Source organism: Condylura cristata, unplaced genomic scaffold (genome assembly GCF_000260355.1).
Source record: "Condylura cristata isolate star-nosed mole 26May11 unplaced genomic scaffold, ConCri1.0 scaffold00018, whole genome shotgun sequence".
Lineage (NCBI taxonomy): Eukaryota > Metazoa > Chordata > Mammalia > Eulipotyphla > Talpidae > Condylura > Condylura cristata.
Window position 1 is genome coordinate 14,421,798 of NW_004567119.1, and position 17,940 is coordinate 14,439,737.

Sequence of the window (17,940 nt, forward strand, 5' to 3'; positions counted from 1 at the left end):
CCCCCCCCTCATATCTGGCCTGTACCCCAGTTCTGTATGCATAAATAAATAAATCTTTTTTTAAAATGTTAAAAAAAATAGCCAACTGCTTCTGTTTGATTATTATGTGAACATTGTAATCTGTGCAGGACTAGTCCCAATAACAACAACAATAAATTTAAATAATTAAGGGTTGAGGACAGACACAGCCACTGCAGATAAGAAAACATAGTCAGGCTACCCTGACTACAATACCGCCCTCTCGCTGAAAATGTACACAACCGCTCGGGGTATTAAGATGAAATGTTACAGACTGTCTTTTCCCTTTCTATGAGAGAAAAACAATTGCACTGTCTTTTGATTTCACTGAAACAAGGTATTACAGACATTATATGTTAGTAACATCCAAGTAAGATAACTGTTTGAGAAGGAAAGGACAACAATTCTCCCTCCAACTATCATTCTTCTGGTCAGAACAAGAGCGTTTAAATAAAAAGTTTTTGACGTGGAGGGGAAATAAGTAAATGCTGATAAAAATCAAAGCTGTATCTTTCTGGAGGCATAACATCCCTTTAGTGGCACAAAAATATCATCCTTAAAAATACATTCACTCTCATTTTTCCAACACAATCCTGAGTTATTCACTATCTGTATCAGTCATCACTTTTCTTTGCCTCTCTAGGCTTATCAACACTGCAAGCTGTGCTGGATTCTGCTGCTGAAAAGAAATGGCAAGTTACTGCCATCAATGTGGGAAACATCAACAATGACAAGAAAGATGAGACCTACCGATCCCTTTTTCAAGATCTGGAGTTAAAAAAGGAAAGGCGTGTTATCCTGGACTGCGAAAGGGATAAAGTCAACGACATTGTGGATCAGGTTTGCATTCTCTGTTTTTAATGGCACCAGATACAGGCTATGCACGAATGTCAGCAGTTGCAATGAGTATTTGTGTGAGGCGCTAAAACAACAGTTTCTACTTTATGGTTTATGTATGATATAGCGAAGATTTTACCGTCAATTAAATGATTTCGGGCTTCACTTAGCAAAAAGCAGATGGTCTTCAATAATGTTGTCATGTCAACAAATCATTCAACTTAAAAATATATAGTTCCTAACTCTTTGACATTTTTTTTTGCCCTAAACTTTGATATTTTTAAATTGGGGAAATTCAAATTTTAGTTCTGTGAACTTTTTAGAGATATACAAGTTACCATGAGGTATCTCTGGTCTCGGTGCTGTGAAGCAATAGCCTGTTACTGCGATGTGAGTTCGGATCCCTGTCCTGGAGCTGACCCACATGGTGCAGCAGACCTCTTCTGTCTCCTGGCCAGCTGTTCCCCTCAGCAGTGTATTTCAGTCAGTTTGTCAGTTCGGCTCCCCACTTGATCTCTGGTGAATACTCTCACCCTCTACATCTCTGGCCTGAACCCCAGCTATTTTATATATAAAAAACTAAAAAAAATAACTCATTATAAATAAGAAGTAACATGTACTAAGTGAAAATAAATTTTGCCATAAAGAGAAGGTGAGACATTTCTGAATTCTTTTGTGATACATGGATTTGGTCAAACCTGAGTGCAGTACTGAGTGCCAAGCCTGTGTTTTTGTCCACATAGGTCTCTATCTTCTGAAGGAGCATGTGCTTCTTTGCTAAGAAGGAACTTCATCCTCCTACAGTATAGGTTTTGTGTAGCTATGAAATGATTAATAGGTAAAATAAAATATGTAAGGAAGACTCATTTAGTTTACTAGATGTATTAATGTGGAGTCTTTTAAAGAGTAACATGGTAGCAGAGATAAGGATGTTTGATCTATGTTTCCTTTACCACCTATCTTTTCCAGTTGTTAATTCAGGATAGGGCAGTCAGGAAGCATGACCCTAATGATAACAATAAAATCCATTGTTTTATAGATTGGGGAAGTGACCTGGGTGGTAATAAAATAGCACTATGATTTATTGAGGAAACCTCTTTTCCTGAATATCTACTTCATTTCCCAGTGATGAGTGATTGTGTGTGTGCCTGCGGTATGTCTGCATGAGCTCGTGTTTGCATGTGTATAGGAAAGGGTGGTGTCTGCTAATTCCTTCAAAGAAAGTTGGTATAGGATTGGAAGAAAAATACACTGTTTTGTATAGATTTCTTGGTCTTCTAAACTTTGAAGAGAAAACATTAATTTATAGAACACAAAGCATTTTGCAAACATAAATGTTGATGAAGTCTTAATTGATATGTAATAATATAGGCTCTAAGACATACAAAATGGATTGCTCATGAAATATTGAGTAACTGAGTAAAACTAGCTTGTTCTGAGACAGAGGGGTTATATGGCAGAGAGGTGAGCATTTCATTAGCAAAAATTTGATTCCTATCTCAGGAGATGAAGTTAGGATTGTTTTTAACCTGAAGGTCTCTTGCTCAAAAGTGAACCTTAACAACACATTTGAATTTCACAGGAGATTCTCATTAAAACTGAATTTTAATAATTGTCATTAGTCTTTGGCTTAAAAAAACTTTTAAGTATTCATGACTTATCAAAATAAATGTTGGTGAAGCCTATATGAGAATAATTATTTCAAAAACCAGAATAGAGAAACTGGAAAGACATGGAATGTAATGCTTGGAAGCAAATATATGATCATGATAAAATAAATGTCCATAAAGAGTTCTATTTAAACTACACAGGATATTTTGCATACATATTGTTTATATTTTCATAAGACACTAATTGTATGACATGGATGGTTACATAATTCAACATGAAGACTATCTTTGTGTCTAGAATGATGGATGCAAAGAAAGATATGAAAGAGTGGTGTCTGTTACCCATGAACTCTGTTTAGACAGACAAAATGCACACACACAATACTGTAATACAGCAAGTTACAATACAATATGTTCTAAGAAAGCATGTTAGGTCTAAAAATGTGTGTTAATAGGGAGAGGTGGCCAATGAAGATTTCATATGTAGGTAGCATTTGGTTGGTTTTACCTCAGTAAACTTCTCTGAGTATATAATAATATTTCTGGACCAACACTGCAGTGGTCCCAAGAAAATAATGTTAGAAGCAATGAGAAATCACCAAATTTGTTTAATAAGGTGGTGAGCCAACCCTTTGAGTTTCTGACCTGGGAGCAAGAGAGATCTGCTATTTCATGCCTCCCATTGGTGAGAATGTTTTTATTAAAACTAGAAATTACATTTGAATATGTCAGTGCTGGGAATATATCATGACCGTTTCATCTATTTTTTCTCATAAATTATACAGATCAGTGAAAAGTCACATTGATTCAATTATCTTTGAACCTATTGTGTACATCAGCAAATCGGCCACTATTTTCTTATGTTTAACTCACCATTGATTTTGACGTAAGACATAGAAAAATCAGCTTCTCTGATACTTTGCTGCCACGGACTAGAAACAATAATGTTCATTTGAGCTAAACTAAACACTTCAAGATTCTTAAGAGGAAGATTATTTTATAGGTTCATATGAGAATTCTTTTGTCAGCTTATTAATATTCTTTTAAAATGTATGTAATATTAACAGTTTACCTTTGGAAGTAGTTATGTGGATATAAAATATCAGTTATTGGTTTCAGATGTTTAATATTTCATTGAAAAGGAAAAAAAAGTCACTTTTATCAGAATAGAATTATGTATGGCTATGACTTAAACCTATTTTTGGTTTTATGTTAAGAATCATACACTGTTTTCACTGTTCACAGAGAGGAGGCAATTACTTATTGTGTTTAGTTACTGAATTCTTGAAGGATAGCATCCAGGTGGCTTTGCCATCACAGGATGAGGCTGGAGCATGGGAGTGAAAAACTCTCCAGTAACAGTGAGGGTCAGAAAAGTCAGATTCATTGAAACACCCTGCATAAGAGCGCAGGGCCAGATGGGCTTAGATATCTGAGCAGTAGCAGGCTTTGAGGTACTCATTTACACTGTTTCCGTGGGATTCGTCCTTGGGACACGAATTTCATCAGTTTTCTGCTGGGGTGTCTGGTCTCTGGTGCTTTGACACAGAATGTGTCCTGGCAATGCTTCTGCTTCCCTGGAGCTGGCTGTTTTCTCTGGCCATGTGGTTAGTCTTTTGACCTGGTTCCCATGGCAACCTTATTTCATACCTTATCTGTTCAAGCCTCCCGATCTTGCCTGCTGGCGAAGAAGTAGGGGCTTAGGTTTGAACCTTATTGAATTATCCCCTGACAATGTATAAACTATTAAAATATATTGTTACATTGTTCTGAGAGCAATAAGCTCTGGATTTGGTAATTATATTTTATCAATATGATTAATTATAAGGCATCATAAAATTGAGTAGAAAAAGTTCCATTTTTATGTAATCAGACCATTATATCCATAATTTTGCATTTACAGTATTTACTAAATAATTGTTTTTTTATCATTGCCAGGTTATTACCATTGGAAAACATGTTAAAGGTTACCATTACATCATTGCAAATCTGGTAGGTGAATTACTTAGTATTTTCTATTTTACAGACATGCAAAGTAATTGAAAATGTAATTATGAATTACCAGTATTTACTGGTGGATATTTTAAAAAATATTGTAAATTATATTGTATAAGTAGAAGATAGTGTTTTCTGACCTAGTTTTTAATTTATTTCACAATCCATATTTGCTAAACATGTTATTTTTGTTATGAATAATAAATTATAGCAAATATGTAACAAGCTATACAAATTATCTTAGAAGATGACTTTAAGGGGAAATTTTAAAAATACCATTTAATTTTCCAAATTTCCCCTTATTTCTCATTTACTCTATATTTTGTTACTCTTTGCCCATAATTATAAATTATAAATTCATATAGAAGGAATATGTCTCAGTGCAAAATTCAGCCTGTAAACATCTATATGATTGATACTTTATATCATGTTTTTCAGGTTTCCTATTGTTATATAAGGAACACAATGAATATTGACTCCTTGTGGCTAATAACTTTCCACTGGGATTTCTATCAAATTAATATTGCACTGAATATCCAAGTGTTTAGTTATATATTTTTCTATTACTATAGTTAGATCAATTTAAATTATTACATATCTTTTTCCCAAATAGTTTAAATCAGCAGTATAGTGAGCTTAAAGCTTTATTGTTGTTAAGGTTTGTGTTCTTTAAATAAAAGTGATCCTGTGTGGTGGAGGATTCCCCTCTATCCCAAGTTCAGAAAAAAGGTGAAAAAAAGCTAGAGTAGGGAAACAACAGCTTATTCCAAATAGCAAAATAGGATTTGAAAGGTTTTATATTTATGCAGATAATATCTAGCACATGGCTTCTCAAAAGACACTATTTCTGGTAGTGAATGAAACAGATGAAAAAGAAAGCAAACCAACTATCGCAGACAAAAGTATTTACTAGGTGGTAGTACCAATAATTTCAAATAATAAATCTCAAATTACATGCTACTGGAGAGATGAGTTGTTCAAGAGTAAATTTTTGTTTGCTCATAAAATGGCAAACTACTATGCAAACTCACTAGAACGTCCCCGTATCATGTTATAGAGCATAAATGACTCCCTGCCAGAGAAGCAAGAGTTAAAATAGATGAAGCTCTTTATTCACTCTCTTCAGAACTGCATTCTGGGCAGGGAACAGCCTGGACAGTCAGTCCCTTGTGTGAACTGTGCCATTTGATGAACAACACAGAGCCACATTGAAAGCTGTGATCTTTAAAAATGTCCAGATGGAGAAGATTATATTGGAACATTGAGAAATAATGACAGACGGTGGCTCATCAATTTGAGAGTTGATATCTGATGCTATGAAAAAAGGAAAGAAGTATTTGAATAGCCAAAATAAAAAAAGACTAAAAAAAAAAAAAAACAACCATTAAGTTCACGCTGCTGCTGTGCCATAGGGGGAAAGCTACCTACTGTTTTTATATGGACTCAACTTCTGTTACTTTTTGTCTGAATCCTTGGTAACCTCACCATGTGGAAGTGCTAGTGAGTCCATTGAAACAATGGGTAGAATGCTGCAATTTCTGAGAAGTTAGAGAATACCTGAACACTTCACAAAATATCACAAGCATTTAAAGTTAAAGGCTGCCCTCAAGAGTTACAGAACTTTCAGTTTCCAAATTCTTAACTGGGAATGCCCCCTTTTGTCCTGCCCAGTGTCTAAGGAGTGTTCAAATAGATTTATAAAAGACAGAAAAATCTTCAGATATCATTATTGGTTACTTTGGGAACTACTGAATGCTTGATAAGGCTCCCCAAACACAGGCTGTTGATGTAGTTTCTGATACAATATTCAAGAGGAAAACTTGCACATACAGGGATGAAGAAGTTGGCATAAGGGGTCCACTTCTCCTTCCCTAAGTGGGTCAGATACAGACCCACTTAGTGTGGGTCTATCTACCCCACCCATGGTCTATCTTACAGTGAAGAGTACGCCTCTGAGTCTTGTGCATGTGCAGGGAAATTCCAAAGAAATTTCAGTATATTTCTCGAAACTAAAATAGCACAGCCAGACATTTAAGAAAAGTCTTTGTAATTCAAAGAAACGTAAACAAAACTGGCAGAAAGCATGAGAAAAATATTTAAAATTGTAAAGAATATCTGCAGAGAAATAAGAAAAAAAATCTAACTACAAAAAATATGATGCTATGAAAAAGAAAATAATCAGAGAATAACAAATAGTTTGGGGTTGTTATTTTTTCTAAAATAACAAGTAAAATGACAAGACTTAAAGATAAAGTTGAGAAAATCTTCCTGATTGTGTAATGAAGGGATATATAATATACAGTTGGGTGTCTAAAAGAACTTAGAGGAACTTAGGCATTTATTCTAAGGGTTACAATATCCTAATAATAGTTACTGAAATTATCAAAGAATAATTCAGAAAAATTTCAGTACTTAATGACACAAATATGTCCATTGAGTCCACAAAATAATGAAAGATAAATGACTTCTTTCATATTTCAAAGAAAATACATGATGAGATTTTAGAGATAGTTATCAAAGGTTTCTGACAGGTAGAAGTTGGGGCAGACTGTAAAGCAAGTTACATGCAAAAATATTAGAAATCACGACACTTTTCTATAGAAATGGAAGAAGTGAATGAAACAAATGCCTTCAAATGGGCCCTCCCTGGTGGCGCAGTGGGTTAAAGCACTGCACTGAGAAACTAAAGCCACTTCCGCATGAGTTCGATCCCCGCCTGCCCCGGAGGTGACCACATGGTGTGGCAGACCTCTGCTGACCCGCCCGCTGCTCCCCTCAGCAGTGTACTTCATCGATCTGCCTGTTCTGCTCCCTGCTCTGTCTCTGGTGAATCCTCTCACCCTCCGCATCTCTGGCCTGTACCCCAGCTCTGTACAAATAAATAAATAAATCTTTAAAAAAAAAAAAAAAAACAAAAAAAACAAATGCCTTCAAATTAGGAGAGTTCTAACTTAAAATTTGACAGCTAAAATACAAGTCAGGCATCAGTGCAAAGCAAAGGTATTTTTACACATATAATGTCTTAAAAATATTACTTCCAATATGTCTCAAGAAATTATTTATACTCTAACAGAAGAAAGGAGTAAAACATGAGTGAAACCTGATCAAGAAAACAGAAACTACTCAGAAACGTGGAGAAGGGACAGTCTAGGGTAAGGACCATCGAGAGAATCCCAAAAGGATCCCAAGAAGACCAGAGCTGAGGGGAGGGGGACTCTCCTTGGGAACTTACAATTCAGAAAACAAATTAAGTAGATTACCTGGCATGTTTGACTTCTTATTTTTAAAAAATGCCTTACTCATATAAACATGAAAAATTTTCATAGAGCAACTAGAAAGAGACTACAGATAGGTATATATCTTAGGAGCAAAAAAAATGCCAGCCATTATTAATTTTGGAATAAAATATTGCTAAGAAGGAAAATGCAATCCAGGTACAGTATTTGGGGTTGCTAGAAATATTAAATATGCAAACAATAAGCATTACAATGAATGATGAGATGATGAGATCGTGTTTGGTTATGTGAACAAATTACAGAGTCACTTGGTGTCAGTAAAGTCTCAATAAAATGCCTAAAATTGATAACTCAAGAAAGAGTATGCAGAAATATATAGGTAAATACTGAAGACAAGACTTACTGATATTGACATTGATTGCTTTGAGGAAGTTTCACTGGGGCTAGGGCAACTAACCTTACGTTCTATTTCGTTCCCACTGGAAGCATCACATGAACTTGTTCTCTCTCTAGGGGTTCACTGATGGAGACCTATTAAAAATTCAGTTTGGAGGCGCAAATGTTTCTGGATTTCAGATAGTCGACTATGATGATTCCTTGGTATCGAAATTTATAGAGAGATGGTCTACCCTGGAAGAAAAGGAGTACCCCGGGGCACACACAACCACAATTAAGGTTTGCTTAAGTTTCTGATTTTTCTATGCTGTGAGAGGGGAGAAGCCTCCAAAGATGTTTTTACAATTTCATGCATTATTTATCCACTTGATTTCTTTTATTGCGTGGATGCTCAACCAGGCTGAGAACTTGAAAGTCAAAAAAAGAAAGGATCCTGCCTCTTTAAGGTCTAGTGAAAGACAATAAACTCTGAAAGAAGAATGCCAGGAAGTAAGAGAACAGCAAGCCCAGAGGCCCCTGTGTGTCCTCCAGCTCTCCAAAGGCCTGAGGAGGCCATTGTTAAGCTAAGGTCTGATGAATAAGGAGCAGTGGGACTATGCCTTAGAAAATTTCTACTTGCCAGTAAACTGAAGGACAAGAGTTACTGATTTGTCCTTGATCTTCAAAATACTCAGTCAATAAACATTTATATTGCTCAAAATACCTGAGTCAAGAAACACATTTATATAAGTATATACATTTATGCCTGTAGATGTTGGTATATATTAACTATGTAGAATATTAGAATATTAGAAGTAAATTGGCTGTTATTTTTCTTTGATTTATTTGCAAACATGGTTTTCTGAAGGGATGTCTATCTTTCTACATCATTCTATCTGTGTCTGTGTGTACAGATATAGATATATACTGTATATATACAAAATATAGACATATACTGAATATATATATATATATATATATGCATAGCCAGCTAGCCATAAATCATAATTATAATTCCTGGTGTATAAATTGGCCTCTGGGACACTATAAGAAAATAAAAATCTCAATTCCGTTTAGTAATTTTTTAAAAAGTATAATATTTTATGCAACTAACAAAGCATCTGTGGACGCTAAATGCAGCGACCTGCTCTGGCATAAGCACTTCCATTTCTGCTCCCCAGGGGGTTGGACATGCTGGGGCTTCACTTTTTTACTCAGTGCAATTTATTGTGCTTACAATCTGTGCTAGTCACCTGCGCATATATTTACCTGTGTATAGTAAATACTTCCGCAGTTGGTAGAGGTGGTTTTTGTTATTGGTCACTTTATTTAGAGCAAGATATAGAGTATAGCCTGGCAGTGATGGATTGAGGAGTAAGTCGGATGAGATATTCACATTTGTTGTGAAACTGGATTCATGAAAATTAAGAACCAAAGCTCAAAGTGATTTCAGAAGGATAGTGATTGTGCGAACTTGTTTGCATATTGTAAATCAGACTGTGTATTATACAGTGAAGGAGTAAAGGGCTCTGTTGTTTCAGTTTCTCTCACAGTTATGTTTATAGATTAGGGAGGTGTTTTGTTTTCTTTTATTTTCCCCTGCACTTCATGGATAAAAATAAATATACATGTTGAGCTTTAAATCTGTGTCTCACTGTGAGTCTCTGAGATGAGTATTAGAAGTTTTGACGTTCTCCGCCTTTGGATGCGTAGATGGATCCTTTAAATTTCAAGTCAAATTCAGCAAACATCCCAGAGGATGTCAAAAAATAGCCCACAGGTAATTTTTCTCAGAATTAGGTGACTTCTTGTCTGATGACCTTGAGTGAGAGTCAGCATGGATTCTATATAGAGCAGCGTTTCGGGCGCCTTCAGGTGGCAAAGCTACCTGGGCGCCTCCTCTTACATGTCAGTGTAAGTCTCCACGAGCGTTCAGCGAAGCGTGAGGCTGACCGTTCTGTGGAAATGGGGCTTCCATCCACTTGCCAGTGGTGCCACTCAGGTTCTCTGAGGAGGAGCTGAGTGGCACCCACTCTCAAATGGTACCAGGTCTAACTGTTCTATTAGTCATCCAGTTGCCTCCCACTGCTGCCTGCTGGGAGAAGGAGGAAAGCAAAATGAGATGACTTTTTTACTCATGGAAGCCATATCATTATTATTCATGCCCCACGCATCAAAATGCAAAGCAAACATGGTGACAGTGATCTTTGGCAATGCACTCTACTAACATTTTTACAAAACGTGCTGCCAGATTTCACTCAGTTGAGACCTTGATGGCGACCTTTTTTCTAGACTGTGGTGATTCCCCTTTAAGGTACGCTTTTTGTTGCTTCTGCGAAAGTTCCAAGGCTCATAATGGTCTTTCATTGCTGGGTGTTTTAGAGCATAGGCTTATAAACTGAAAGATGTGCGCCCTGATTCCCTGTTTGTCCCCAGACCCTAAGTCCTCATCTGCAAATGCAGTTATGGCCACTAATTTCCAGGCTGCAAACATTTACAGACGCTTAGGAAGGTTTAGAAACCTGGGCGCTAATAGGAGGCATTTTGGGTAAACTTTAAAATTTGATAAAAAGAATTGAAAATCTGTGGGGTGAATATGGCTTTGGGTGGGTGTGTATTCTAACACAGACACATTGTCCATGAGCAGAGGGCCAGGAACTAGATATACAGAACAAAAAAATAAACCTGCCTTGGATAATCCACAATAACAATAGAGGATACACACATGTCGATAAGCAAATACAGTAGAGAATATTACATGTCAAATCTGCTAACACGCTGCTGTACGATTAGGATAATATAAAGAAAGAGAGGAGCTGGAAGGAGGGACATTGAGAAGGATTTTTATGTCACTGAAGAGGAAAAATATGGGGTGGGGGTGACATGTATAGGAACTGAATGGATGTAGCAGGGTGACATGCATGATTCAAGAAATGCATTTTTTTAAATGTTCTAAGAATTAAAAATATTTGGTTCATTTGAGAGAGGTATGTATGGGTTTACCAAAGGGTGAGCTGACAGGTGTTAGGTGTCAAGACAGGAGTCAGAAGTGAAAATTACAAGGTGGGGCTCTCATTATTGTGTGTGCTTCTGTAAGAAAAAGTGGACAGAAAACTACAGAGGGGACCATTTAACTTAACTAAATAAAACCAGGTAACATATTCTCAATATATTATCTAAAGAAATACATCAAGGAAAGGGAACAAGAGATTATTTTTTATTTATGTCCTTTTGGGTCACTGATTGTAACAAGTACCGATAAATTCCTGATAATTAAATAATTTTTACTATGCTACTATAAGAACCTGTTTCATAGACACAAAAACCTAGAAAAATACTATTTATTATATTGAATTTTCTTTATGATTAAGTTTCACAAATTATATCAGTTATATCAAGTTACAGAAATATTAAATCAGTTATTGTTCCAGCTATAGACTTTCCCCCCAAATTAATCCAACTTCTTTAGCTTCCTAATTAAAATGAACCTTATTCAATTAATACAAATATAATGTTATATTAGTTTCACTATTTACTATATTTTAATTACCACCAAATAGAAATTGGAAATATTAAATTTATTTTTTATCTTGCACAAACAACTTCCGAATCATGGCACAAAGATTTCTAAAGCATATTCTTTCCAATTTGCTAATTTCGGCCAATATTCATTCATTTCTTCAACAATTCATCTTCCATTCAATAAATATGTAATGGGCTTCTCTGCAAGTAGGCACCATTCTGGGTGTCAGAGAAAAGATGAGGCATATGCAGTCTGCAGACTAGAAACCAGCAATTACCTCCACAGCATTGATGGAAATTGCCATACTGACACCTTAGAATCCATGGATTCAAAACGATCTGATTTCCCACCACTGCCCCCTCTTCAGCCCCTGCACATTATTCTTTCAACATTTCTTTCCATATCAGTTGGTGGAAACTTGTCTTTTCAATTGCTACGTAGACCCCAAACTTGACTTCTCTTCCCCTGACTCCCCATGTACAATTTGCTCTGCTCTCACATCCCATCACTCTGCCTGCAGACACCCTTGCTCCAGCCACCTTTGTCTCTGCCAGGTAAGTACAGTGGCCTGTCCTGCTGGTTCCCTACTCCCACACTTGCCCCCCCCACCCCATCTTCCAGACTTGTAATCCTTTTAAAATAGTCAGTAGACTATGCTACTCTCCTGCCCTAAGCCCTTCAAATGGCTTTCTGTTTCAACTGGGAAAAACCCATTGTCATCCCACTAGCCTGTTAAGACCTTATATACTCTGTCCCATGCACCTTTACCTCTCGACGCTCTCCCCCATGCTCACTGTGCTTCAGCTACTTGACCTCCCTGCTGTTCTGAAAACACAGTTACCTTCCTCACTTAGGAACTGTGCACTGACTCTCCCTTAAGGATTTTGATGGGCAAACCTCCTGCACTCTTTAGACGTGTGTTCACATGCTAGCTTCTCAAGGAAGCCCTGTGCAGTCTCTCTACTTACATTTTTTAAAAACATCTATTTATGGCCCTCCCTGGTGGCGCAGCGGGTTAAAGCACAGCACTGAGAAACTGAAGCCACTTCCGCATGAGTTCGATTCCCGCCTGCCCCTAAGGTGACCACATGGCGTGGCAGACCTCTCCTGACCCGCCCGCTGCTCCCCTCAGCAGTGTACCTCGTCAATCTGCCTGTTCTGCTCCCCGCTCTGTCTCTGGTGAATCCTCTCACCCTCCGCAACTCTGGCTTGTACCCCAGTTCTGTACGAATAAATAAATAAATCTTTAAAAAACAAACAAACAAACAAACAAACAAACAAAAATCTATTTATGCATACAGAACTGGGGTACAAGCCAGAGGTGTAGGGGTGGTGAGAGAGTTCACCAGAGACAGAGTGGGGAGCAGAACAGCCCGACTGATGAAGTACACTGCTGAGGAGAGCAGCAGGCAGGTCAGGAGAGGTCTGCCGTGCCATGTGGGTCACCTCTGGGGCAGAGGATTGAACTCATGCTGAAGTGGCTTTAGCTTCTCAGTGCTGTGTTTTAACCAGCTGCACCACCAGGGAGGGCCCTCTATTTTTATTTTAATCTCCCATCTATCAGTTTGTATCCCACTATCCTATTCTTTCCTGTTATTACCTTCTAGTATCAAGTATTTGTTATTAATTTATCCATTGTATTGTTATTATCTGGCTTCTTTGGCTTAAAAGGAAGTGTGGTTGGGAAGCAGATTGTTTTGGTTGCTTATTTCTTCACTAAAATGTATTTCAAGCTCCTAAAATAGGGCCTGGCACACAATAACTATTTAATAGGAGTTTTCTAATGAACAAATAGGAGGAAAGCAAAAGTCATGTGGTCGTATTAGGTCATGTGGTAGTATTTACAAGAAACTTCTAATCTTACAGTTTAAGATCTGGAAATTAGGCCCTCCCCGGTGGCACAAGGGCTTAAAGTGCAGTACTATGAAGTTATCTGCAGCCACTGCAGCATGAGTTCAATGCTCATCCAGGCAGCTGACCCATATGGTGTAGCAGACCTCTCCTGGCCCGCCCACTGCTCCCATCAGCAGTGCATTTCAGTCAATCTACCTGTTCTGCTGTCTACTCTCTCTGATAAATCCTCTCAACCCCTAGCCCCATATCTCTGGCTTGTACCCCAGTTCTGCATAAATAAACATATCCTTAAAAATATCTGGAAATAGAAAAGATTCTACAAGGATGGGGGGAGGATAATGGGCCTCAGTGATACTTAGTGGGTGCTTTTGGGTAGCAGTGCTATGGTAACAATGCCAGGCAGGAAGGGAACTCTATACATCTAGGTACAAGCAATAATGTAAGCCAATGTTACCTCAATTACAAAAAAGAAGAAAGAAAAGATTCTAGAATGAATATAAAATGTGACTCCTGAACGAGAGGTAGGCATTAGGAGAATGAAAGAAGGACAATGGCTTCCTGTGGAGGAAATAAGATATGTGACATTTTACATGCATGGGAAATAAAAATATTTCCTTAAGGCTGCAGGATGCACAGAGGTGTTTTGAAGAAATACTGAGACCTGTTACTTTGGAAATATGTAGGATCCAAATCTTATGTGCCTTACTGACGTACCAATGATCTTTGTCTTACTTTAAGTGTAACCGAGCACCTCTAGATGTTTGTGGTTTGGACACAGGCAGATTCCTGTGACTGTTTCTGGAATACAGTTGATAGGGGTGCTCGTGGAAGCCACGTTGCATTTAGGAAGATCTCACAAACAATCCAGGCAACAGATGACAGTCATCTGACGTGAGGTTGTGGCCGAGGATGGAGGGAAATGCATGCAAATTTTTTATTTGGAAAAAAGAAGAGCAACCACCACAATTTCTCAGCAATACTATTCTGATATAATCGAGTTAAGAGAAACTTGTGAATTATAAGCATGACCCTGAAGGGCCGTGGGTGTCAGTTATCTCATTTGGCCCTGACTCCCATTCAGTTGTCTACATAAAGTAGACACCCACGGGCTACTTATTGAAATGAAGAGAATAAAATGAAAGATAGGCAAACACTTTGAAAATGTCAGGTCACTGAAAAACACGATAGGCAATTAACATGACTCTGAAATTTGGTTTGAGTTTGTGCCTTGCCATTTGTTATGTTCATTTATTCAGCCTTGACAAAAAGTGGCTATTCCTCCTGATGAAATGTGCAATGATTGGGGCAATGAGACCCCGCCAGGGCACCTGGATTTCAATGAGACCATAAAAGTGAACATTTTACCTTTGTAGCCTCTTTTTTTCAAAAAGAGACAGATTGTGAAAATGAGTCACTGCAATCTCAAAGAAGCAATTTGCAAATATTTCCATTTTTTAGGTAGGTGCTTTGGGTATTGGCAACAACTTGCAAGGAGTACCGATCCATTCTCCCTTGTCATGTCAGCAGTTCAAACTTCAGTCTCTCTGTGTCTGTAAACTCCTGCTGGTGTGAAGGAATTCACCAGTAACACATGCCTGACGTGTGTGTGGCACTTTAAATAATGGCTTTCCCACAAGAATCTCATTTCACTCAGGAAACGACTTAAAGCACAGACTCAAACTTTTTTAATTGCTGCCCTAAGAGAGTTATTAGGCCTGTCTGAAAATAGTATAATCTTTTTCAGTCCAGTAATTAGCACCGTGCATTAAATAGTACCCTGGTGGCCTAATAGAATTAATTCTGCTTCTTGAATGTTTTAACGGACCAAAACTGTGGCTGTCACATTGGCATCTCTCCTGCTGGTGGGAAGGCATTTTGCCACATAACTTGTTATGTTTAGATACACACGCACACACACACACATACACTGTTTAAATATATACATACATATAAGTATTTTACATTAAAATACATATAAACACATTTATAATTGTTTTAAACTATTTAAATGGTTGAAATAAACCATAAGTTAAAAATTTATATTGCTAGCATTATATATTTCATAAAAAGAATTGAAAAAGTAAATTATAGAACTTTTAAATATGTAGTAGCCACTCATTGAGTTTAAATAGGGAATACAATTGCAGGAATACAATTATATGGTGAAAGTATGTTTACCAAACACTGCTAAAGACTGCTAAACGTGGCTGTACTATTTTGCATTCCTACCAGCAATGAATGAGACTTCCCTTTGTTCTACTGATGCTAAGTTTTTTAAGATTTTTGACTTTATGCAGTCAAGTTTCAAAGGGCACATGTTCAAAGGTAAATTAAAGGGGATCTTATCACAGACAGCTCTTTTCCAGAGAGTGGACTGCAGTTGAATTTGAAATTAAGACACATGAATAATTTTAAGGTTATAATGTATTTCCTAATACTGGTCTTTTTCCAATGGCTTCACTGAACTTAAAGAAAAAAACCCAAATATTCTGTAGAGGTTTATTTATTATTGTAGAGCTCATCGTTTTTTACCCTGTTGATTATTTTGTAAAATGAATAAACTGAGAAGCACATTGTATAAGTTTCTCTAGAGACATATCATTCAGTATACAATACTTTTATTTAACTTAATAGTTCATGCCATTTTAAAAGTGAATGTATACTATTAACCAGGCCATAAAATTGTTAACATCCCAAAGTATGTCACCAAAAACACTATTTCTGTGGAAAGTCATTGATTCTAGGAAATGTTAATATGGTAATAAGCTTGAGCAATGATGATCCCACAAAGTTAAACTAGCAGTATTGTGACAGAATTTCTTAGAACATGTCATGTGCCAATATGAGCATTACTTTCTGCACTTACTGGGTCACAGAGTGGATCACAGAGTGGAGCAGGATAATGGCTTTCAAGACATTGCCAATCAAGTTAGTTTTGCACTAGTCTCGTAATCATAATAGGAAAAAAGAAGGCAAACATATTGGTCAACAACTTGCACGCTTTCCCATATATGATAGGCCCCGCTTCTCATTCTCTGTAACTGTAGTCTTTCAGTGTGGTATGGTCCCATTAACTGGACCTTCTGTCTCAGTGCCCCTACCATGAATGAGTTTTCTGGGTCTTCAAAGGTTCTGTTCTAAAATAAGTTAAGTCCCAGGCAAAGCAGGATGGCTAGCAACCTCAGTGTTCCAGAAAAACAGAGATCTGGCTTCAAATTCTACCTTTGAAATATAATTTTGTGATCTGCGTAAAATATAGCTTAGATTTTTTTCTACTCTATTATTTTTTACATGTAGCACTTCTGCCAAAATTTATTATACAATAATAGATATGAAAGTTAAATTTATTATGCAAACCTGCAGTTTTCCTGATGGAGGGTCATGTGTAGGGATAGCACCTATGTGTTTACCTTCCTCCTCCCCCAAATCAGCCTGGGGCCTGCCTGATCGAGGCTACTCAGGAAGAGTGGGCTGAATGAATGAATGAAGTAGCACTGGCTATGAGACTGTCCAAGATTCAGAGGATCACACCTCTTCAGATATATGTTACCATATATGACCTACCAGCAAGGCACTAAAATATGGAATCTTTACCAGTAGCTTTGGAATAAAAATGCTTTTGCTTAGGATTTCTTTTGAAAAACTTACTAGGAAACAATCCAACTCATGTTTGGCACATAGAGAGGTTAACACAAATTCCTATTCCCTCGTCTTCCTTTCCAACATTACTATGACATGGAAGAAGCACTGGTTTCCTATGGATATGAAATTCTGGACACGTAGAGTTAACTGCCCCAAGATAATAGATAGCAAACAGTAAAGTCAGGGCTGAGCCCGTCTTCCCTGTTAAATGCAGGGCTTTCAAACTAGGCTCAAGTGAATTAGAAGTGTTAAGGAAAACACTGAAATTGGCCATCCTTTGGGATTTTGTAACACTTTCAACCCTAACGTCTATAATCCCTGACTTGAATATTTTTTTCTATCTTAGCAACATATTTATGAATAGATGCTACCATAATTTTTTACATTTAGCCTATTAATCCTCTTTGTATAAGTATGGCCATGAGAACAAATAAATACCACCCCCCCACTTTCCCACCCCCCAGTGAGAAGGCAGTTGAGTCTGCAGAACAAAGCAGGCACCACTAAAGTTTGTCAATGTGTAGGGGGGAGCACCATGGCCAGGAATTTGGTTAGATGGGATCCATGCCATCCACAGAGAGGGGTCTTTTTATACCCTGCTTCATCTGTGGACTGGTTCTTGTATAAAATTAATGATGTCAGATATCGGGTGGGGAGGAGCTATACCACAGGTGTCTTTGCCCTGCTAAAATGACAGAACTGTGCAGGTTAACACATGAATGAAACAATGGCGGTGTGGCTATTGTCCCAGGAGAGGCAATTAACAGCCACTGGTCTAAGATAGCCCCATACAAGAGAGAGTCACTTTGATTTTCCTGTAGAATAGTCATTAAATACATAATGTACATAG

General features: G+C 37.4%; 1 protein-coding gene across 4 annotated transcripts in view; it reads left to right on the plus strand.

The window, feature by feature from the left end:
• GRIA2 (glutamate receptor, ionotropic, AMPA 2) overlaps positions 1–17,940 on the plus strand; it is a 107,717-nt gene that overhangs the window by 54,877 nt on the left and 34,900 nt on the right. For all 4 annotated transcript variants that reach the window (XR_001145590.1, XM_004685354.2, XM_004685353.2 and 1 more), the window contains exons 4-6: positions 662–858; positions 4,404–4,457; positions 8,210–8,371. Coding sequence is in view for 3 of the 4 variants with exons in the window: in XM_004685354.2 (XP_004685411.1) it covers positions 662–858; positions 4,404–4,457; positions 8,210–8,371 (413 nt within the window). In the remaining variant the exon portion in view is untranslated. The remainder of the gene's footprint in view (positions 1–661; positions 859–4,403; positions 4,458–8,209; positions 8,372–17,940) is intronic.